The sequence below is a fragment of the Carya illinoinensis genome, chromosome 8 (genome assembly GCF_018687715.1).
Source record: "Carya illinoinensis cultivar Pawnee chromosome 8, C.illinoinensisPawnee_v1, whole genome shotgun sequence".
Lineage (NCBI taxonomy): Eukaryota > Viridiplantae > Streptophyta > Magnoliopsida > Fagales > Juglandaceae > Carya > Carya illinoinensis.
This window is the reverse complement of record NC_056759.1, coordinates 27,941,670-27,965,696: the sequence shown is the minus strand read 5'-3', so window position 1 is coordinate 27,965,696 and position 24,027 is coordinate 27,941,670. Positions and strand designations below refer to the sequence as shown.

Here is a 24,027-nt window from a genome sequence, read left to right as displayed (position 1 = left end):
CGTAACCTTTGAAGGCGGGGACATCTCTCACAGAGGAAGACTTTGGAGAAGCAGAGCTTTGTGGTGTGTTTCGTTGGGCATGAGAGTCTTGCAGAGAAAGCAAAAGGCAGAGGGAAATGAGAGAGTTACAGAGAGGACAAAAAGTAGAGGGAAATGAGAGAGTTACATAGAGGACAAAAAGCAGAGGAAAATGAGAGAGTTGCAGAGAGCAGGAGGCCGCAATAGTGGAGTTCAAGAAAGTAAAGATAGAAGGAAGAGAAGGACGCGTTCGGGGAGAAAAGGAAAATGAAAAGGATCAGGGAAATGAAAGGGTAGGGGATAATTGCATATCTCATAATTACTTGACTAGGTGATGCGATTGGAAGGGAACGTGGCAACAGTTACTAGGTAACGTATGCACGTCCCTCGAAGTTTGAAATTCCCATATCTCGATAAGTGGAAACGGCAAAACAAAAAAATAAATGGGCTAGCGGGGCAGCCCATAGGTTCAAAACCCCAGCAGGGTAACCCATAGTTTTAAATACCCTTAGGAAAATAAATCAAAATACGCTTACATGCGAAAGGAATTAACAGGGTAACTGGTGGGTTAATATTGGTCTAGCCCAAATAAGGACCCAAGGCCCATTACCACGTAAATATAATTACCCAAGGAAGTTGTACAGATTAATACGACTTAGATGCCCTACTTATTAGAAGGGATGAATCTTCAGCTCATGAATATTCATGACGTGACGATTAGATAACTCTGATACATCAGGGATAAGCCTCCTAATTATGGCTAAGCATTGCACGAGCCTAATCTGTTTATGGCATTTATCCAATGGATCCCTACACCTATGTATAAGGGCAATAGGTAACTCTCTGAGCATCAGATTAAACATTATTGAATTATTATTCATCACTTGTTACTGACTTAATTATCGAAATTGTCACAGGCACATAATGCTACATACATAACATCTTACTGGTTAATAATTACATTCGATAGTAGGACACATCCTTAGATACTATTTTTTGAATAATATTATTATTTTAAAATTTTAAAAAAATTAAATAATTTATTATATTTTATATAAAAAATTTATAAAATAATAATAATAAAATAAAATAAAATGAGATAAAATTTTACTATCCGAATGGGCTAATTTTGTTTGTGCATTAATAGCCAATAGCTTTATTGGGCATAGACATAGAACTGTATGTTGCCAATATAAGAACTTTTTTAAGTTTATTTCTTCATGATAAGAAATCTACTGCATGCATGCATACTAATGCTAAGGAAAACAGACGGCAAAACAATTTTTTTTTTTTTTTTTTTTAATATTATAAGGAGATTCACGTCAATGATCTCATTTATTGAACTTTCCTTGGCGTACGAATCCCGAGTCATGAGACGTGAGCGTTTGGCTTCTAATGATCGGTCTATCAACGCATGCAATTGAAGCTTCTTCGCAAGTGATATTATCCAGTTACGTTTAGGTCAGAAACGGCCTACTGCCGTGATGATCTACTATTTTCCATCTAGGTCGTCAATTTTAAATAATTTTTTTTATATTTTTATTTTTGATTTCAAATTAAAAAGTTTAATATTGTATAACAAAAAATTTTAGAATCTATATTAGTAAATTTATTATTTTTCTTAAACTTAGTTTTGATTTAATTTTATTGAGACCATAGTCATACACTTGAAAATAAATAATATATACGAATTATACAAAATTTTGAAAACATATGAAAAAATTGAAAAGATCATATTTCTAAATATATTAAAATTTTATAGAACATATAGAGATTATAAATTTTTTTAAGGGACTATTTTTTATATTTATAAAATTATAAATAAAACCTAAAATATATTTTAATTTTTCAAAAAATTTTGGGGCCAAGGCCCTCTTAGATGCAAGTGGTTCCGCGGCAACCTCCACTTAACTTACTACTTCCGCCACTGTAATAATCATAAATGGCGAAACTCATCAGAAATCTACTGCATGCATTCATACTAATGCTAAGGAAAAGAGACGGCGACAGAATTTTTTATTTATTTTTAATATTATAAGGAGATTCACGTCAATGATATCGTTTATTGAACTTTCCGTTGACGTACAACTCACGACTCATGAGACGTGAGCGCGTTTGGCTTCTAACGATCGATCAATCAGCGGATGCAATTGAAGCTTCTCCGCAAGTGATAGGTTTTGGTCAGAAACGGCCTACTGCTGTGATGACCTGCCTAATTAAGACTCGTCGTCTTTCGTACGGATGCATGCATGTTGCCTATCCGAAGACTTTGACCTGCAGCTGTCAATATCTCAGCTTCATCATAAATGGCGAAACTCATCAGAAATCTACTGCGTGCATGCATACTTATGCTAGCTAGCTCTCTCTGTGGTCGAAAGAACAGAGGAGTTTATTGCTCTTTAGTCAAGGTGAGCTTCCACCTTGTACAATATTATTGCCAGCCGATCGAGCTGCAGCTTGCTGGCGGCCTGTTAAAAACACTAGTCATGTTCGTAAAGAGTATCCATGCATGCATACGAAAAAGTTTTCACAATATTGTTGTTTTCTTGAAGTAGGGACAGATCAAAGTTAGATCAAAGATCTGACATTTTTATGATTCTTTTTTTTTTGGTTGGAAATAATATTTTAGAAAATATATAATTCTAATATATTGACGGGGCACTTTTATAGCTTCTCATATATTTTGCCAATTCCAGGTATCAGCCAATCTATATATATACTCTTTGAATTTTTGCTCCTCCAATCTCAAGTAGTACTACTTCAGATCAACTGCACGTTCCATTTGCAGGAGATCTTTGTCCAGCTAGATCTCTCCCAGTACAAGGTACATAAATATCGCCCACTTGTACAATTATAAATGTTTTCTTTTTTTGCTTGATAATTATAAATTAATGCGTATTATTTATGTACGTACGGATATAGGGTGCCTAATGTTCTCTCTTTGTTTATTTATTTTTCTCTTTGATTAAGTGGTAATGTTCACCGATCTCTAAATGGAGTAGTTTTGAGAGGCTCAAATTAATTGAAATGCAAAATCTTACCATTATCTTTTAGTTAGTTTTTTGAAAGACGATTAGGTGCAATCGATCACAAGCTCGTATGATCGATGAAGATAGAAATTAATTTTGTGGCGGGGCAAAAATACTTGAGATTCTCTCAAATTGTTTGATTAATTTGGAGAGCAATTGATATTTGATACCATATTAAATATTTATGTGGGATCTTCAATACTCAAAAATCTTATCAAATATTTATATGAGATTAATATTTCGAAAAGAGAACAGGCTAGGCCATTACCTTGATTTCTTTCATTAGACTATGCATCAGTTTCCCAGTCTCATCATGTGTTTCTGATAATTGTTATGGTTTTTATTTGTTAATTTTTGTATGTTCCTTTATTAATATATAAGTTTATGGATTGGAAAGGAGTGGAGCGAGGAAGGAGCAGCAGCTCCACCTTAAGAGCATACTTCCAATACATATATATTTGAGCTTGCAATCCAAACTTTCAAAAATGAAGAAGAAATACCCCTCTTCTCTGATGTTCCTGACCTTGTTCCTGATCTGTCAAATTATTTTATGCCACAACATGAGCATGGTGAGAGCTCAGTTGGATGCCACTACTGACAAGCAAGCCCTTCTATCTTTCAAATCTCTTGTCTCTAATCCTCGGAGTACTCTATCCCAATGGAACCTCAATTCATCTCATTGCAATTGGCCTGGTGTCAATTGCACCAATAATGGAGCTCGAGTCCGATATCTACTCCTTAGAGGTCATGGCTTCATTGGAATCATTCCTCCATAGCTTTCCAACCTCACATCCCTCAAAATTCTTGACCTTTTTGAAAACTCTTTTTTCGGTCACATTCCTTCAGAGTTTTCTCGGCTGGCCAACTTCAGAAGCTAGATCTTGCAATAAACTCCATCAATGGCACAATTCCTCCTAAACTCGGCAATCTGCTTAGATTGACGTACCTTGACTTGTCCAGAAATAATCTTAGTGGTGCAATCCCCACAACGTTTGGTTTTCTACCCAATCTTACCTGGCTCTTAATAGCAGAAAACTAGCTATCTGGTAAAATTTCAGATGAGTTGGGCCGTCTCCAAAATCTACTTGGGCTTCAGCTTTATTAGAATCAGTTAACTGGAGAAATTCCATTTTCGATCTGCAACTGTCTTCTTTGGTCTACTTATCTCTTACAGGAAACATGCTTATTGGGAAACTACCTTTCAATATAGGCCATGATCTTCCTCACGGTTTAATTGAGCTTTACTTGGCTAACAATACGCTAAAATGTCCAATTCCCAGTTCTTTGTCCAATGCTTCACAACTGGAAGTCATTGATCTCTTTATAAATAGATTCAGTGGGTCTCTTCCGTTGCTGGGTAACTTGAAGAATCTAACACTACTTAATCTTGGATATAATAGGTTATCTTCAACGACAAAACTGAACTTTTAGGCATTTGGGTCCCTCACAAATTGTACTAAGATGGAACTACTTAATGTGGAGTCGAACCAACTAGGAGGAGAACTTCCTCCTTTTGTATCAAATCTCTCGGCAAACCTTCAAGAGTTCTTTATTGGTGAGAACTTCTTCATTGGAGACTTTCCCCAAGGTTTCGAGAAGTACTAGAACCTCTCTTCTTTATATATACAAAATAATTATTTCCGAGGTGAAATACCAAGATCTATTGGAAAACTGAAGCGACTACAAAGTTTGATGGTAGATAGAAATGAGCTTTCTGGAGAAATTCCCGATATCTTTCCCAATTTGACACGACTTTATTTTCTTGATATGACAGACAACCAGCTCTTTGGTGGATTTCCATCTAGTTTAGTGTATTGACAACACTTGAGTTTCTTGTATCTAGCAGGGAACAAGCTCACAGGAAGCATTATAAAAAATATTTCTGGGTTTTCAAGTTTAAGGGAATTGTTATTGGCACGAAACTTGTTTACTGGTTCTCTACCAATGGAAATAGGAAACTTGAAGCAACTTGAAGTATTGGACGTTTCTGGAAACCTTCTATCAGGAAATATTACCACAGAGATTACAAAATGCTCGAGTTTGCGCAATTTGAGCATGACAAGAAACAACCTAATTGGCTCAATACCAAGCTCACTTGGAGAATTAACGCCATTGGAGAGCTTGGACCTTTCCTCTAATGAACTTTCTAGCCCAGTCCCAAAAGAGCTAGAGAATCTTGAAGTTCTAAAGACTCTAAATTTGTCTTTCAATCAATTAGAAGGACAAATTTCAAGAAATGGTGTGTTTGTCAACCTCACCCTCACTTGGAACTCCCTCCAGGGAAATTATAAGCTTTGTGGATTCAACCAAAAGGCTGCAGAAAAGCTGAGAGTCAATATATGTACATCAAATTCTCATTTACTACCTAAAATATTGATTCCAGTTTCTTGTTTCCTTGCATTAGTGTGTGTAATATGTTGCTTCTTCTAGGCATTGATCACCTGAAAGAACAAAAACAAAGGAGATAAAAAAAGATCTTCATTTGAAATCATCGGATCTCTGCCTATGCTATCTTACTTTGAAATCCAGCGTGCGACAAATGGTTTTGCCGTAGAAAATCTGATTGGCAAGGGAGGGTTCGGACCGTTTATAAAGCAGTGTTCGAGAATACTGGGAAGTTTGGTGTGAACACCATCTCTGCAGTCAAGGTTCTTGACTTGGGACAAAGCAAAGCTTCTAAAAGTTTTGATGCAGAATGTGAAGTGTTGAGAAATATTAGGCATCGGAATCTTGTTAAGGTTTTCACTTCTTGCTCAAGCATTGATCATATAGGAGCTTATTTCAAGGCTTTGATTATGGAATTCATGTCTAATGCCAACTTGGATAAGTGGCTTTACCTTGAAGATATCGAGTCTGGGTTATTCCTGACCTTAACCCAAAGATTGAATATTGCCATTGATGTAGCTTTTGCCTTGGATTACCTGCACCACCATTGTGAGCGACCTATAGTCCATTGTGATTTGAAGCCTGGAAATGTGCTTCTAGACGAGAACATGGTTGCTCATGTTGGAGATTTTGGATTGGCAAGGTTTCTCCTTCAAAATCCTCAACAGAATGAGATTAGCACAATTGGACTAAAAGGCTCAATTGGCTACATTGTCCCAGGTATTCAAAATTCATCTAATAACATTGAAACCACCCAAGTAAAATCTTTTTTTTTTTTTTTTTTTTTTTTTTTTTTTTTTTTTTTTTATATACCATTTGTGAAGTTTTATAATTTGGAGTTAAAAATTTGTTCTAACGTTAATGTATTTGTTACAGAGTATGGACAAGGTGGCAAAGCTTCTACTAGTGGGGATGTCTACAGTTTTGGGATACTGTTGCTTGAGATGTTTATAGCAAAGAAGCCCACTAATGAGATGTTCAATGAGGGTTTAAACCTGAATAAGAATGCATCGACAATGCAGGAGAAGAAAATCACAGATATTCTGGATCCAAGGCTTTTCAAGGATAACGAAAATTACACTCAAAACTCCAACACTAGCACCAACACCAGTAATTTCACTGGCAGTGAGAGCAGCAACAACAATATCAACAATAATTCCAATTATTGTTGGTTTCACCGAAGCGAAGAATGTGCGGCAGCCGCAATAAGGCTTGGTTTGTCATGTGCAGCACATTCAGCCAAGGATCGTTTGACCATGGGAGAAGCCTTGACAAGGTTACAGGAGTTGATGAAAATCCTAGTGGGATGATATATACTCGGACAACTCATGTCTATTTAGGAATGACAATATATAATCAAAATCCAATGATGACACGAAATTAGAGGATTAATTTGGGTTTGATATAAATGGGTTTGAATCAATATAGGTTGACCCATTAAGATACGATTAACAAACGGGTCAACTCGTTTAAATTTTATTTCAAAACTATAATTTTATAATTGTTGGGCATTGTAATATTTGTATTTCTCAATATGCTTATATTTTTATTTTTAGGACTGTAAATTTGGACCTACGTTCATATTTGTTCTTGTTAGATTTATAATATTAGTGTTATTTTGGATTAAAAGAAAAAATATATATTGATATTTCTTTATTAGTAGGTAGTCCTATTGTTTTTTATTTAGGGATATTGTGGTTACTAATATTTTAAATTTTATGTGAAATATGTTAATCAGGTCAAATGAGTTATATAGATTAGTTCAACCCATTTATGTGAAATGAGTTGAACTTAGTCGTGTTGTATTGACCAATTTCTAATAAATTAAAAACGAGTCACACGACACGACTAATTATCTAAATAGATTGTGTTAGGATATGCAAGTCTGATCCATTTAACTTAACAGATTGTATCTGAATTAATCTATATAGTTAAATATCCAAAACTTAGTAAGTACGACACCAATACAACTTGCGAACATAAATTCTCACCCCCTAGGCACTTTTGTGGACTGAGAAGTGGATTCCTCGACACAAGTCTCTGGTTAATGAAGGGTATACTATCACTGAGGTAACTTGGAAGGACCTGGTCAAGCAATTATTTGATAGTTCACTTAGAGGGTGGAATCTGGAGATATTTATATCTCTCTTCAATCCAAATGTGGTCTCGAATATCTGTAAGGTGATGATAGGACTAGAGGGTACAATTGATAAATGGGTTTGGGAATATGAAAGAAATGGCCCGTTTTCAGTTAGAAACTACTATAGATTTATTTCTGAGCAACTGAAGGGTGCTATAGCAGAGGCTTTTGAGATGGGTGGTCAGAAGGTGGTTTGGAAAGCTGTATGGAATTTGCCTGTGCCAAATAAAATTAAAATTTTTGTTTGGCGAGCATGAAAAGATGTTCTCCCTACAAAGAAGAATCTCCTGCAAAAAAAGGTAATCTTGGATAGTAAATGCAGTTTCTGTGCCTATCCAGTTGAGGACTTAAATCATGCAGTGCTTAGTTGTACTCTACTCCGAGAGGCTTGGAAGAAGTTGGTTCCTGGTTTGAACATTGATGCTTCTGTGTTCTCTTTTTGATTTAATTATACAGCTATGTCAGAGGAAGGAGTTTGACAAATTGGCAATATTTTGCTCCCTGACTTGGAGTTTTTGGATAGAAGGAACAAAAAGGAATTTGAGCAGCTAGAGTTGCCTTCAATTAAAGTTGCTGAACACGCGTTAGGCATTTTGAAAAGTTTCAAAACTGTGAAGGGTCAGCCTTGGTTAAAAGTGCAGAAATCTCTACAGTGGTCTCTTCCTCTAGTTGAGTTCTTAAAGCTTAATATTAATGGGGCTATGTTCTGTGATATTAGAAAGGCTGGATTGGGGCCATTCTAAGAGATGATAAAGGGGACGTGGTTATGGCTGCTAGTATGGCTGCAAATGAAGTAGATAAGCCTGAAACCATTGAGTTGTTGGTTGTGTTTCAGGGATATGCAACTTTGTATTGGAATGGGAATCCGACATTGAATTGTGGAATCGGATTGTCTCTTACTAGTTGATTCATTACAGAAGAATGATATGCTGGATTCTGATTCTGTGGCTCTTTTTGCTAAAGTTATGCGCTTGCAAGCATGTTTTGTATCTTGCTCTTTTACTCATGTTTATAGGGAGGGTAATGTGGCAGCACATAGGCTTGTCCGTAATGATTGTAATGTTGAGAATGTTGAGATGTGGGAGGATTGTATTACAGACTTTCTTTCTCCAACTCTTTGGCTTGAAAAATGTATGTTCATCTATTTATTCAATGAAGTTGCTATTTCCTATAAAATAAAAAATAAAATAAAATAAAAAATTCTCACCCCCTATGTCCATTGCTCATGTCCCACACAAAGGCGGTCGAGTTTATCTTTGGATCTTTGGCTCAAGGCTAGGCAGCAAGCTAGCCAGATTTTGCTTTAAATAACCAGATTTTGTTTTCTTTTAGCATTAAATTGTGAGTATGTGACAAGCGTCTTCGATTATCTCTGTATGTAAATAGCCAGGGAGCCCTAACTTTTTACCTTTAAAAAAGTTAAAAAGACAGAACAGAAAAAGCTAAATTAAACAAAGCATTTTGATTTGACTTTTCACTATCATAATCCGTACGAGGGAGTCCATCGTTGTGGGTGTGTGTGTGTGTTTTTTTTTTCTAATCATAGTTGTGGGTACGTTATTTGACAAATGTTACTACCTTGTACAAATATTCACATTGAAATTTATGAACTTTAACCGAAATTAGCTAAAATAATATTCTTTCTTATTTTAATTGTCAATTGCATTCCAGCCAATATTGCTCATCTGGACTTATTAGAAGTTTTTGTTTTAAATAGGGAAAGGTTTTTCTCTAAATACGCTGAAAAAATTTTCTTAAACTAATATGAACAAATTGTCACGTGTCATGTGATCATATAAGAATTACATTTTTTTATTTTTTAAAGGGCTGCGTACTAGGGGTGAAAACCGAACCGACATCATCAAAAGTGGATGAATCTCGACCGAAACTGGCCGTTTAAAGGGGAGAAACCGTCTACATCGGTCTCGGCGTCACTCCGGTCGGTTCGTCGGCGTCTTCAGTGGCGATGGAGGCTGTTTTCAGCGATGCCGCAGTCGGTTTCCACTTTCCAAGTGCAGTGAGACTTCAACGGCGAGGAGGAGGTGGTGGCTCTGGCTCATACCACGTGCGAGGTTGTGGTTTGACGACAGAGCAGAGAAGAGAGAGAGAGAGAGAGAGAGAGAGAGAGAGCAGAGGTGCGAGAGAGCAGAGGTTCATGTGACGGCGCGAAGAAGAAAAGAGAATGAGTGTGGCTAACCCTAACCTAAACGGTGTCGTTTGGGTTTCTTTTATTTTATTTTTTGTATCTGCGTCATCAAAATGAAGTGAAACGGCGTCGTTTCATTTAAACGTATTTGAAAAAAAATAAGGATAGCCGAGGTCGGCCGGTTCAGCGGTTTTTCACTGGGTCGAACTGCGAACCGAACCGGCCGACGTCGGTTTGGCTTAATTCCTACCGCCGGCCGACTGGTTCTCTAACGGTTTCGGCCGGTTTCCTGCTCCGGCGGCCGGTCTGATCGGTTCTCGGCCGGTTTCTCAGTTTTATGTACAGCCCTACTGCATACATGTCAATTTTATCTTTGATTATTAAAAAATATATAAACTAATTATGCACTTAATAGACTTTTGTCATTTCTAAATTAAAATGGGTCGAACAAATTATGAAATTCGATCTTAGACACAAAAATATTAAATCATAGATGAAAATAATGTTGTCCAAAAAGGGATGGATCGAGAATCTCAAAAGAAAAAATATATACTTACAGCTAATCAATACAAATGGACGGAAAAATCAGTAACCAAATCATAAAAAAAAAAAAAAAAAAAAGTGCTTAATGAGACCTACCAAAAGTAGTGCCTTAATTTTAATTTGCAGATGGATCACGACAAAGTGTAATCTTATAGGACCTAGCTCTACAAATAAATCTGTTCAGATTCAGATTCAAATTCAGATTCTACTTAGGTGGCATGATTACAAATTCACGATACTTGATTTTTTCTTCTATTCTTTCATATTTTCATCTCATAGTTCTTCTTAGTGTCAAGTATCCTACATTTTTTACCAAATGTGCCTGTGATTTTGCCAAAACTGATTTTGGACAATCTACAAAGCGATTTGACAATCGATTGAACTGGGTACCACATCTAGTGTTACCATTTACTTCAAAAAATGCAAAATTAAACTTTACACCATAACATGATAAATAATCATACAATTAATAGTACAATTCATTTCATAAAATTTGATTCTAAGTGCTCCAAACAAAATTAGTAGATCTTCATGCTTAAGCACTAAGCTAATTCTGCAAGCCCGAAGTTAAACTTGCCACTTGGATGGTGTCGATCGGTGGAATATATCGTTGCTGTTGTTAACAAATTAAACTTTTTATTCACATTGGCAATTTTGAATTTAGCTAAATTTTTAAACTTCTTCTATATATTCGGGGTCAATAATGACTGAAAAACATGAGTACATACATTTTAGCGCAATGAGAAAGTTACTTTTTAATTTTAATGAAATGATATTCATAAGAAAAATCAGTTTTGAAAATTTCTTAAAAGAAATATAGAATAAAAAGTTAGGACAGTGATATAATTACTCTCTAAATATGTTTATTTTTATTTTTTGAAAAAAAACTGCTATATATAGTTTATTACTTGGGAAATGATATTTCCATAAAAAAAAGCCATAGAAAAAACTCATCAATTTGAATTTTTTTACTTAATAATTAAGGAAGTACTTTTTAATGAGTTTGTAAATTTTTTTATTATTTAATCATATTCTTATTATTTTATTATTTAATCATATTCTTATTTAAAATTACAAGTTCGAGTAAAGAAAAGAATTTTTTTAAAATATGAAAACCAATCGAAAGAGCCAATAGTAATGCTCTTAGTACATGTTTAGAATTACGGTGAGAAATAAATTTTATGATAATAAGTTTTATTATTAAAAGGTCATCTAGTATTTGGTAATTATATATTTAAAATACTTTCTAATATATTATATTTATTTAAAATAAATTTAAAAAAAAAATACTTTCAAACATGTAATTCCGCCTCCTGAGTGCAAAGTATTATACTGACCTTTTGTTTAAGGGTTTTGTTACACATCTTCTTAAGTCATATATTACATTTTGTTTTATTTTTTATTTTTTATGTTTTTAAAATTATTTGTGTTTTATTTCCATTAAATTAAATAAATTTTTCTATTTATTATTCTTACACTACATGAAAAAAAAATCATGTATAATATGTAATATAAAGATGATAAATAAGAATTAGGCCTGTTTAGAACTAAGATGAGACTGAAATGAAGCCAATTTAATTTAATTTTAAATTAAGTATAATATCTAAATGCTTAACAATCAAATAATTAAACTCATTTTAATTAAAAACTTTTTTATATGTGAGACTAATAATTTTTTTCAAGTCAATATTTTTTTAGATGTGGGATTTATAATTTTTTTTAATTTTTTATAAATATATTTAAATTTATGTTAGATAAATTTCATAAAATTTATTCTATTATTTTAATTTATTATTTATAAATAATTTAACTCATTTAACCTTTACCCAACGTAAAAGAAAATACTGCTTAAGCCCTCAATCTAATCCGCATGGTGTCCCTGTCGGTGGAATGAATAATAGAGCGTGGGATTACGACTGGCTGGAAAAAAGTAAGACAGTGAAAAAGAGAAGGAGTACAACAAAAGCTAAAAAAGAAGGATCATGGCAATAAATGATAAAGGACCCGCCAGACTGAAAAACTGTGTTTTGATTTAATTTTTCATTGTTACAATCCGTACGTGGGTGTCCAGTGCATTATGACACATGATGATAAACGGTAATGAGGAATGCTACACATCATTCTACACCACACACTTTATATATTAAAATATTATTTTTTATTTTTTTAATTTTTTATTTCATTTTATTCTTATTAAACTAATTGAATTATTCTATTTATCATCCACACACTACATATTTATTATAGAAAAAATGAAAAAAAATTAAAATAAGTATGGTGTGTGAAATGTGAGGATGATAAGAAGAATTTTCCAACGGTAATACACGACTCACCAAACTGAAAACTGCGTTTTGATTTAGTTTTGGATAATGATTCCCATTGGCTTGATCAAAAATCAAGCTAAATATATAAAATGATAAATATGTATAAATTAAAACTGCATTAAATTTATTAAATGAAAAATAGAAAGTTTTGAATTATAATAAATTTATAGTTTTCTTTAAATTTGAAGAGTTACTATACACTCATCAATTAATTATTTTATTATATTTTAATTTTCAACTGTTATACTTTATTTTTCCTCTCTTATTTTTTTCCCTGCAACCTTAGTTTCAATTCATTTTTGAATTTATGGTCAGCCTTAAATATAAAATTAAATTATTAATGTACTATAGTTAGTTTAATTGTTAAAAATGAAAAAAAAATATTATTATTAAAAAAATAATATTATATTATTATTTTGATGAATTTAATAGTTAATTCAATGTGAAATTATGGATAGAAAGGTTTTAAATTTATAAAAAATTTATATTTTTATCAAATTTTAAAGATAATTTTGATGAAACTAATGTGAATGGTATTGCTGTTCGTAGACCATCCGGTTTACTTGTTGTACTATGTGGATAGTTTTTTTATTTTCTTTTCACAGCTGTTGCTGAACGCCAGAGTCATATCCTAAAGAAAAAATCTTCACAACCTCCCAACATCCCACACTTTATATTTTTTTTAATTTTTATTATTTTATTTTTTATTAAATATTAAATATATAAATAATGAATAAAAGAATTAAATTAATTTAAAAAAAATAAATTCAAAAAAAAATATTAAAAAAATATTAAAAAATTAAAAAAAAGTGGAGTGTAGTGTGTTGGGAGGTTGTGTAGCATTTCCCGTAAACTATTATCATGCTCTGGCATAAGTCTCATCAGACGATTTGATGGTTGCTTTTCTCTTAATCGAATATAGAAACTTCAGCATTTTGAACTGGAACCCAAAAATGAAGAATCCGACCTTCCTTTTCTTCTCTCTGCTTCTCCTCTGCTATCCGTCTCAAACCGTAATTGATAATTACCGTTTAGTTGCCCCCCCGTTGAACAGCGCCGGCCACGGCCCACGAGCCCAGACCTGATAGCCCAGCCCACGAGCCCGGCCCATGAGCCCGAAGAGATTGTGCCCAAACCGAAGTCCAAACGTGCAGCCCATCTGAACCTAGACGTCGAGCCCACCTTCGCTTTGGTGAGGATAGTTCTATCCGTTGTCCGTTGTGCCTCTGTGGTGCACATCCTGAGGTTTGGAAAAATGAATCATTTATTTGAAGTTTTTGAGATATAGAAAAGAATTTGTATACATATTCTTCCAAGCATACACGTGAAATAAATCTAGTATATACGTCTTCTATTTGAGCAAAATTACTTAATTTAATTTGATATCATTCGTAAGTAAACTTAATTTAGCATAATGCAGTTGTTTAATTTGAATGATAACTTATTTTCAAGAACTTATTGTGGCAAGCTTAACTTATTTTTAGTAACTAATTTAGATAAATTAAGCTTAATTGTTATAAGCATAACTTACTTTCAGTAATTAATTTCGTAAAATTAAGCTTAATTCAAAGAAAGCATAACTTATTTTAATTTTTATAGTTAGAAAAGTAAAATTTGATAAACATATATATATATGTATACACACACATTACATTTGAAATAGTTTTCAAGATAAAGACAATGTTTTACCAAATAATGATCTTAAAGTTTTAACTATTTGATACTATGCAAATATTGAGATGCTGCCACACCTTTAATTAATTGCTTGCTAGTTTGGTTTAATTGATAAATATTTGCACATTTTAATTGCTTGCTTGTTTGGTTTGAGGTGGTCTAAATTTGGCTTTTTTTTTTTTTTTTTTTTTTTTTTTATTGTGAATCTAATTATTAGACAAACATTTTATTCATTTAATATTGTCAATCTAAGAATGAATTAAACTTATAACATAAGAGATTGTTTCATTTTCTACCCATAAATATTAAAAAAAAAAACTGCAAATGATAAACTTTTAAATAAACTTATAACTGAAAATTTGACTGCTATGAGATTTAATGATGATATATAATAAAATGCGATGGATGTCTTAATGGCTATGCAGATGGAACCAAATGTTAGATGTGAGATATTGTTGAAGAGCCTAAAGAAGGAATGTCATTTTCCTCAGTTGACGAAGTAAGGGCATACTATACGAAGTATGCAAAACAAGTTAGTTTCGGAGTAACAAAACAAAGTTCCAAAGTCGGAGAGGATGAAAAAATAAGATATTTCACTCTTGCCTGTGTCTGTCAAGGCACATTTGTGAGCACATCGTCAAATATTCTTAAACCGAGACCAATGAAACACAATGGGTGTAAGGCAAAGATTAATGCGATATTGAGTTCAGAAGATGAATTATGCTTGATATATGTTATTCTTGAACACACTCATGCTCTCAGTCTTGGGAAAGCAAGATACATTTGATGTCATAAGAGGTTGGATGAGCCAATGAAAAGAAGACTAGAATACAATGATATGGCTGGCATTCAATTGAACAAGAACTGCAATTCTTGCGTTGTTGAGGCGGGAGGGTATGAAAATCTGACGTTTGGAGAAAGAGATGCACATACTTACATACGTGAGGTCAGGTTACTTTAGTTGGATTAGGAGGGGCCGAAGCACTGCAAAACCACTTCACTCGTATGCAAGCACAAAATGATGGTTTTATTATATCATGGATGTTGATGATGAAACCATATTGCAAAATATGTTTTGGGCGGATGCCCGTAGTAGAGCTATGTATGACTAAATGTAAGATGTAGACGTCGATATCCGTACGTATTATATCGTAACACTTGTTAATGCTGAATTTAAATATTACTCACAATGGAACAATTATTGGTTTAACCATATAATTAATGCAGGTTTGGGATTGTAGATCAATTACTATACTGGAACTTTGATGATGCAAGGTTGGAGTGTTGATTTTGTGAGTCTGGGACTCTAGAATAGTTCAACATTTGTAAATAGTCACTTGGATTTGTAACCATTTTGTACACGTTCTTAATGTTGATAAATGTTATAACTATCAACTATAACTATTTTGTATAACCATGATGCAACTATTTTCTTGTCACTTTAGAAGTTAGCTTATACTTTTCAAATTATTTGTATTATGTCATTCTATTTTGGAAGCTATTAAAAAAGTATTGATTGAGACTGCTTGTAAAAAACAAGTACAAGCCAAACATAATATTTTCATCATATCAGAGTCCGCATACCAAACATAATATTTTCAAGTAGCAACATATACAATATTTTCAACCAAAAAACCAGCAAGATTTTCAAGATGGTTCGAAGTAGTTAAATTAAAGTAGCAACCATATTAATACAACTAAAAAAAAATTTCAAGACATTATAAGTGCAGCCCTTTATTTATGCATGAGAATTATTGATTTTGCGTGCTTCATTCTCAAATCCATTAAGATGTCGGGTAGCCTCGATGTCCATTGTTGACCTTTGCTTAAATGCTGCTTGCTGAACTAGTAAATCAGTCTGAGTAGTTGAGCTTAACACATAATTTGTAGACATTTTGCAACATCAAAGCTGTCACACAACACAACATGCACTGGTCAGATACAACTAATGAGGCTGAGATCCCTAATGAAACATGAGCAAATGTAATATTTTAGAAACCCCACTCACTATACCTCACCCTGCCATAACAAATTGCTTTCAATGCACGCTTCTCTTAAGAATCTATTTGTTAATGATGTGCATGATTAAGAAGAAAATAAGATTTCATTTTGGTTCAATTTTTATTTCATGCCTTTAATCCAATCCTAAGCTCTCTCCCCATGTTTCATTTTTATCATTGCCATTAGATTAAACTCTCTAGTTATTGAAACCAGACATCATGAAGACCATTGCCTTTCATATGAACCCACATTTCAAAAAGACCACCATCATTTCAAATCACAAAGAAGCATGTGTAATTGAATTAGAATTAATTAAGAAATACCAATTCAACCTTACCCTTAAACTACCATATATTAGAAAGGAATGAAACATTTATAATAACCACTTTAAAAACTGTGTTTAAAACAAAAGAAAGAAATTACTGAGATATGCATCATTATTCATTGATCTACAATAAGTAAGAAAACTGACGCCCACCTAAGGAAATTTCATTTCCAAGCTTGGTAGCAGCCTAAAGATGGAAAGAGAGACTAGATGTAGCTAACCAACCAATTTCCAACACAAGTCAATAAATGTCTATGCTGAATTAGGAGGATAACAACACGTCCAAGCATGATCTGACAATTTTGGATGACATACTAGGAGTTTAAAAGTGGTTATATAAGCTGATATGAAGCTGTAAATTATTAAATCAACTTAAAAGATGTGCAAGTTCTACACAAGCTTATGGTTTCCACCAACCTGCCACTCAAACAACGCTATACACAGTGCCATAAAATTACTAAAGAAATGAATGTGTTTTAAACAGTCATGCACATTGGACTGGCTTTTAATCATCTTGCACATTGGCATGATCCTTGTTTGTTTTGTGGAATATAAATGGGGACACATTGATCCTTGTTTGTTTTCTAATATTTCTTTCCTTCTATTATGAACAATAATGGACTAAGCTTACGAAGTGATTTTTTCATAAACTTTATAAAACACAATATAATATACAGCAATCCCAGCAAGAATCCTAGAAAAAAAATTCGTAGACTGAGGAAAACTATGGGGCTTACCTAGCGGCTCAATAGGGTGGTCAACTGTGCGGGAGTGGCGGTAGACCTCGTGTGATTTCGCCCAAACCTCCCAAATCTGAGACGTAGAGAGAGAGAGAGACACACACACACACACATACACACACACACACAACTTCACCTTCAAAGGCACCGTTGAACGGTGGCCACACCGGAGAGGTGTGACCCTAAGAGAAGAGGAGCCTCAGCCTGGGAGCTACATTGGGGCGGAGAGAGAGAGAGAAATAGAGTTAGTGTGGGAGATTGATTTCTGGAGTGCTTATGGTAGATGGATATTTCACCTTCGACGGCGGTGGAGAGGAGTGCTGGGTGGGTTCTGGGTTCTGAAGAAGGGTTGGGTGGGTTTTGGGAAGGAATAGAGGAACGAGAAGCAATTTTCAATTCTTTTGGTTTTAATTTTCAAAATTAGTACTGTAGCATCTGATGAATAATGTAGCATTCAGACTTGCGTTAAGAGTAGTGGTTTCAGAATATCATTGTAGCATTCAGCAGCTGCTGTGAAAAGAAAATAAAAAAAATTGTCCACGTAGTCTAAGTAGTAAACCGGTTGTCTACAAACCGCAAGGGTATCATTATCCTTTAGTTTTTCACAGTCACAATCCGTTTGTGGGTGTCCATCGTTGTGGGTGTTGTATTTGACAACATTTATTTTATTTAAAATAAATTAAGTGGTTATAAGATGCTAAATTTAATGAAAGCAGAGTACCTAACAATCATTTTAAAATAAATAAATAAATAAATATAATAGTAATACATCTGTACATATATCTCTTAACAAGACATTATAGAGTTTGGAAAAATTATATGAGAAATTTATAAATAGTAATAAAATATTTTGTATATAATATTAAAATAATTTGAATTAAAATATTTTATAAAATTTAAAAAGGATAAAAAAATTAAATTAAACTATTAGAAAATTAAAATATTGTTTTAATATAATTTTTTAATATTATTTTGTCTTGAAAGTAAAAAAAGTTGAATTGTGTTTGTATTTTATTTGAAATTTTAAAAAAATTATAATGATTGAGTAATAATTAGAAGAAAAATTTGATAATTAGAAATTAAAAAGTGTATGTTTAAGTAATATTTGAACATTAAAACGAGATAAAATAAAATAAAATTATCTTAACATCCAAACGAGACTTAAGAAATTTCAACTGTCTTCCTACTAAAATTAGAGAAATGATACATCATAAGAAGGTACAGAATTACTAAATACCGTATCAGTGTATAAATCTTTAACAAATATATTATTACAATAGAATAATAATAAGAATGAATGACCGATTACCTCTTGGCTCTTGGCTCTTATGCTTTTTTCCAAAAGTTCATTTTTTATGAGTTTTTCTGTTACGTAATCTACAAAAGTTCATTTTTTATGGAGTTTTTCTATTACGTAATTTGTAGATGAGTTATTCTATACAACTACCTACTGTACATCCAACCTCCGCACCCGCTACGTGGCTTTTTTTTTTTTAATAGTGAAAACGTGCATTTTGCTACAAGAAGATTGATTTCAATTCCCCTTTGTTTTCTTCTTCACTTTTTCGTTCCCCCGCATTCTCTCCCCCACTCCCCCCGCTCGTGTCCTTTTGTCGGCCTGACCCTTTACTCGCACCGTGTGGTCCATCACTCTGGAACCGTGTGGCTCTATCACTCCGGTACCGTGTAAGAAAAGTTGTCCTTTGGGTTCACCATTTCCGTACAACTTCTCTAGCTTTACCATTTCTGCACGGCTTTAGTCCTCCGATGGTATTGTAGCTGCCAAGACCCATCGTCTGTCATCTTACAAGGGTAAGAAATTGTAGCATGCTTTTCTGTTGTGGTCGTCGTTGTTGACTAATTTGCTCCTTTGTTTAGTCCCACACCGGTGGGAAATAATGAAGGAGCAAAATCTTTAGCTTATAAATAAGAGGCTTAGCCTCTTAGTTTAAGTGCACCAGTTGAAACTTATCTAATAACTTTTGATTTTAGTTAAATTCCTCTGTTAGCCTTTTTGTAAAAAGGGGAAGATGTGTAAAGTTAAAATTTTACTAGTGGGGTAGCTTTGTGGGTGTGTTTGGAGTTAGGAGAAAAATTGTGTGATTGTAACAATTTTTCACATAGTAAATTTTCTTCTCTGGGTCTGGTGGTTTTTCTCCTGTTTTGGAGTTTCTACGTAAATTTCTTGTGTTGTTATTCCTGCAAATGGTAGATCCTAGGGGGTGAATTTGAGAGGTCCAAATTCTCAACAATTGGTATCAGAGCCACTAGGTTCTTTTTGTGGGGTGGAGCTTTGGTGTGGTAGTGTGGATACATACAGTCTAAGGAGGTTCTGTCTAGGAAATTAGAAATTTTAACTGTGTCCATTGTGACCCTCTAATCTTTCCTGGGAACTGACTTAGTGAGGTACTATTCATTTCTACAGTAAAATTCATTAAAGCAATGTTAGGAAGTAGGCTTTCAAATCTTGTCAAATTTGAAGTGGAGAAATTTGATGAGAGAATCAATTTTGGCTTGTGGCAAGTACAAGTCAAGGATGTCTTGATTCAATCAGGATTACACAAGACATTGAAGGGTAGACCAACACATGAAGTCAACATTGGTACTAGTGTGACTGGTGAAATGAGCAGATTTAAAATGAGCGATGAAGATTGGGAGAATTTGAATTTGAGAACAGCAAGTGCGATACGCCTGTGCCTGGCCAAAAATGTTCTTGCAAATGTGCATAAAATATCTACGGCAAAGGAACTTTGGGAAAAACTTGAAGAGTTGTATCAGACGAAGGGTGTCTCAAATCGTGTGTACCTGAAGGAGTAGTTTCATACATTGCGGATGAGTGAAGGTATAACTATTTCAAATCATTTAAGTGTTCTCAATGGCATTGTCGCTGAACTAGAAGCTATTGAAGTTAAAATTGATGATGAGGATCAAGCCTTGAGACTCATTTGGTCTCTTCCACCTTCTTATGAGCACATGAAACCTATTTTGATACATGGGAAGGAGAAAATAATTTTTTCAGAGATTACCAGTAAAATCTTTTCTGAAGAGAGAAGACTAAGTAGTGGAAGTAATGTTCCACTTGAGAACTTAGTAATGGTAGTAGCTGAAAATGAGAAGATGAAGAACTTCATGAAGAAGAAAGTAGTCTGCTAGGAGTGTGGACAATCTGGGCACGTCAAGAAAAATTGTCTAAGAGCTGGAGCAGGTTCTGCAAGTGGCTCCAAGTTAGTAAATGGAGATACTGGAAATGATGCTAATGTTGTGTCTCTCTCCATAGAAGATTTTGATCTTTAAAAGAGACATGTACATCCTCATGGCATACTGCTAATTCCCAAAGTTGCCATGATAGAGGATGTGTTAATGTTAGCAGGTCCATAAGTTTGCACACAGGCATTGGTTTGACATTAATGCATGGTGTGTGGTGGAAATTCATGTCGATGGCTGATGAACTTCTAGGATAGCCAAATATGGAAGTTACACCATAATTTTCAGCAAGGTTGTTTTTTAACATGGGCCGAAGTGAAATGATTGGAATTGGTTTATTCTGAGTGGGTATGCTTTTATGGTGAAGCATGATAGCGGAAGCTATGAAAATTTTCATCGAGGTGGAGCTTGGCTGTGGGACCAGTCAAAATCGCAAGGTGGAGATTGTTGACTAATTTGCTCCTTTGTTTAGTCCCACACCCGTGGGAAATAACGAAGGAGCAAAATCTTTAGGTTATAAATAAGAGGTTTAGTCTCTTAGTTTAAGTGCACCAGTTGAAAACTTATCTATTAACTTTTGACTTCAGTTAAATTCCTCTGTTAGCATTTTTGTAAAAAGGGGAAGAGATGTAAAGTTAAAGTTTTACTAGTGAGGTAGCTTTGTGGGTGTGTTTGGAGTGAGAAGAAAAATTGTGTGATTGTAACAATTTTTTACATAGTGAATTTTCTTCTCTGGGTCTGGTGATTTTTCTCCTGTTTTGGAGTTTCTACGTAAATTTCTTTTGTTGTTATTATTTCTCTATTTTTCTTGTTATTCCTGCAAAGAGTAGATCCTAGGGGGTGAATTTGGGAGGTCCAAATTCCCAACAGTCATCTCTTCTTCAGTTACTGTTGTGGAGTTTTTAGAGTTCTCGTTGTGGTTGTTTTGGATTCGAATCATGTGTTGATTCTTTGTTGTTTGTTGTATTTTTTATTTTGATTTTGCATCGTTCAGTTTGATCTCCCAGTTGTGTTCATCAGTTCATGGATTTTCCAATCGGTTATTTGGGTATGTGGTACAGTTCTCTTCCTCTTTTGCTTCTCTATTTTGGATCCGTGTATTGCAAAGTTTGCCTTGGATTTCTCTTTCATTTGTTCCTCTATTTTCCAGGTTGTGTTTGGGTCTAGAGAAATTTGTAGATACTAGGGTTTTAAAACTAAAGATTTTATCTTTATTCTTGTCTCTCTACAGTTGCCGTTCAGTGAGTCAATATTATTGCTATGCTTTCGAGAGGAAACTAATTGCTTAGTGGTGAGTTCCACACCTGCACATGCAAATTTTTAGTCCCGTTTGCGTTAGGATTCAGTGTTTGGATTTTTGAATTGTGTCCATCTGTTGGTGCTTCTTCTGGACGGTTATTTTGGGTGTGGTACAGTTCTCTTGCTCTTTGTTTCTCTAATTTGGGTTTGTGTATTGCAATGTTTGGCATCAATGTTTCTCTGTTTTGCTCCTCTATTTTGTCAATTGTGCTTGTCTTAAGAAACTTGTAGATATTAGGATTTTAGGAGAATCATCTTTTTAGAAGTATGAGTTAAAAAACAAAAACTGCTTTTGCTAGATTAGTGTGTTAATTGAATGTGTTTTTTGGTTCAGCAGGGAATCCTAACATTGAACCGCTTTCTTGGGACATACTACTCAAAATAGCTATTGGAGGAGCTCGCGGCCTGGCTTTCCTACACACTTCAGAAAAGAAAGTCATATGCAGAGATTTTAAGGCCTCAAATATACTGCTTGATGGGGTTTGTATTTCTTTGACTCATGTCTTCTTTTCTAACTGTAGTGTTAGTATCTAATACTCTAATTGTTGCAAATAATATCAGAATTCAAAACCAGATAGGAAGGTAGCTGCTATTCTGAAATGAATGATAGCATCTTGTTATTTCAAAATTCATTTTTGTTTCCTTTTGATTGATTTGGCTACAAAATGTAGCATCCTTCTTTTTGATTGATGATTATGAAGAGTTGCTGAAGAAGATACATGAACCTGTCATTTTAGTGGTAGTTTGTGGTTGTAGTATAATTGAAATTGCTGTTTACTCCATGAAACTTTTGAAGATCAAATGGAGCAATAGGTTTACTAAACCTGATACCTTTTTGCAATAATTTGTTGTTGTAGCATAATTGTCAATGCGTTTTAATCCATGAGACTTTTGAAGAATAAAATAGAGCACTACGATTACTAAACCTGAAAACTAGTTGAAGGTTATCACTTGATTATCACCCATGCGCACAATATGATCCAATCACGCCTGTTGCAAAATATTGGTGTGTTCCTATCTATTCTAATGGTGGCTAGTGGTATATGTTGCTTCCACCAAGTCAGTGGTTTGATAAAGAAATTTACACATCGCCTATATTAAATGAATATTTTAAAATCATCGGATATAGGACAGTTATAATACATATTTATCTATATGTGTTTTTATATACATTTCTACTCCTACAGAACTACAATGCAAAAATCTTAGATTTTGGCTTGGCAAAACTAGGACCTTCTGGTGGTGGCTCCCATGTGACAACTAGGATTATGGGCACATATGGTTATGCTGCTCCAGAATATATAGCAACAGGTAATGATATCTCTAACAAATCTCAGAAATTTATGGAAACAGAGAATTATATAATGAAGTCTTGTAAATTCAATACACAAATGGAAACCAGCTAATACAATTCAACAGGTCATTTGTACGTGAAGAGTGATGTGTATGGCTTCGGTGTGGTGCTGCTTGAAATTCTAACAGGTTTACGGGCACTTGATACGAAAAGGCCTGGTGGGCAGCAAAATCTGGTTGAATGGCTTAAGCCATCTCTTTCTAATAAAAGAAAGTTGAAAACCATTATGGACACAAGGATGGAGGGCCAATATTCATCAAAGGCAGTGTTATAGCCAGCAGAACTCACTCTAAAATGCCTAGCATCGGATCCAAAAGGCCGCCTTTCCATTAAAGAAGTGGCGGCAGCTTTGGAATGTATTGAAGCAATCAAGGGAAAGCCAAAGAAGTACAAAATCAACTCTAATGCTGCAGCTCAAGGCCAACACCATAGTCATCATCATTCTCCCTTTCATGCTTGGCACCACGGTGCTGAAACTTGATACAAACACATAAATATTTACATAAAGCAATGTGAGAGGTCTGAAGAGGGAGACTGAACGGTAGTGAAAATCTGATATAAACAGTGTATGAACAGTGAGTAAACAGGATATAAACAGTATGATCTGACATAAATAATATATAAAAAGTGCATGAACAGTATACAATTCGGCTACTCTTATTAAATAGTGATACTTGCACTTTTTTCAAATCTTAAAAATTAAAAATTATCTCATCTTATCTTATTATCTAAACACCTTTTTTTTTTTACAAAATATTTTACTGTATATCTAAACGGGGCCTTATTTTAATTGTCTCTAGTAACTCATTCAATATTGTTCATCTGGACTTGATAGAAGTTTTTGT

The 24,027-nt window shown here is 34.0% G+C and overlaps 2 protein-coding genes, 1 long non-coding RNA gene and 1 pseudogene across 3 annotated transcripts; 3 read left to right on the top strand and 1 right to left on the bottom strand.

The window, feature by feature from the left end:
- Window positions 1-4,459: 4,459 nt before the first annotated feature.
- Window positions 4,460-5,777, top strand: LOC122319334 (putative leucine-rich repeat receptor-like serine/threonine-protein kinase At2g24130). The gene is made up of 2 exons (XM_043137358.1): window positions 4,460-4,602; window positions 4,894-5,777. Exons 1-2 carry the CDS (start codon window positions 4,509-4,511, stop codon window positions 5,475-5,477), a joined length of 678 nt encoding a protein of 225 aa, XP_042993292.1. The 5' UTR covers window positions 4,460-4,508; the 3' UTR covers window positions 5,478-5,777.
- Window positions 5,250-6,965, top strand: LOC122319333 (annotated as a pseudogene).
- An 8,810-nt stretch (window positions 6,966-15,775) lies between these two features.
- LOC122319336 lies at window positions 15,776-17,829 on the bottom strand. The gene is made up of 2 exons (XR_006245060.1): window positions 17,323-17,829; window positions 15,776-16,168 (listed from the first exon to the last, which is right to left on the bottom strand). It is a non-coding gene; the product is annotated as an uncharacterized LOC122319336 (long non-coding RNA).
- Window positions 17,830-21,374: 3,545 nt separating this feature from the next.
- Window positions 21,375-23,794, top strand: LOC122319335 (probable serine/threonine-protein kinase PIX13). The gene is made up of 4 exons (XM_043137359.1): window positions 21,375-21,577; window positions 22,163-22,308; window positions 23,016-23,139; window positions 23,248-23,794. The coding sequence occupies exons 1-4, from the start codon at window positions 21,553-21,555 to the stop codon at window positions 23,454-23,456; spliced, it is 504 nt and encodes a 167-aa protein (XP_042993293.1). The 5' UTR covers window positions 21,375-21,552; the 3' UTR covers window positions 23,457-23,794.
- Window positions 23,795-24,027: the final 233 nt, after the last annotated feature.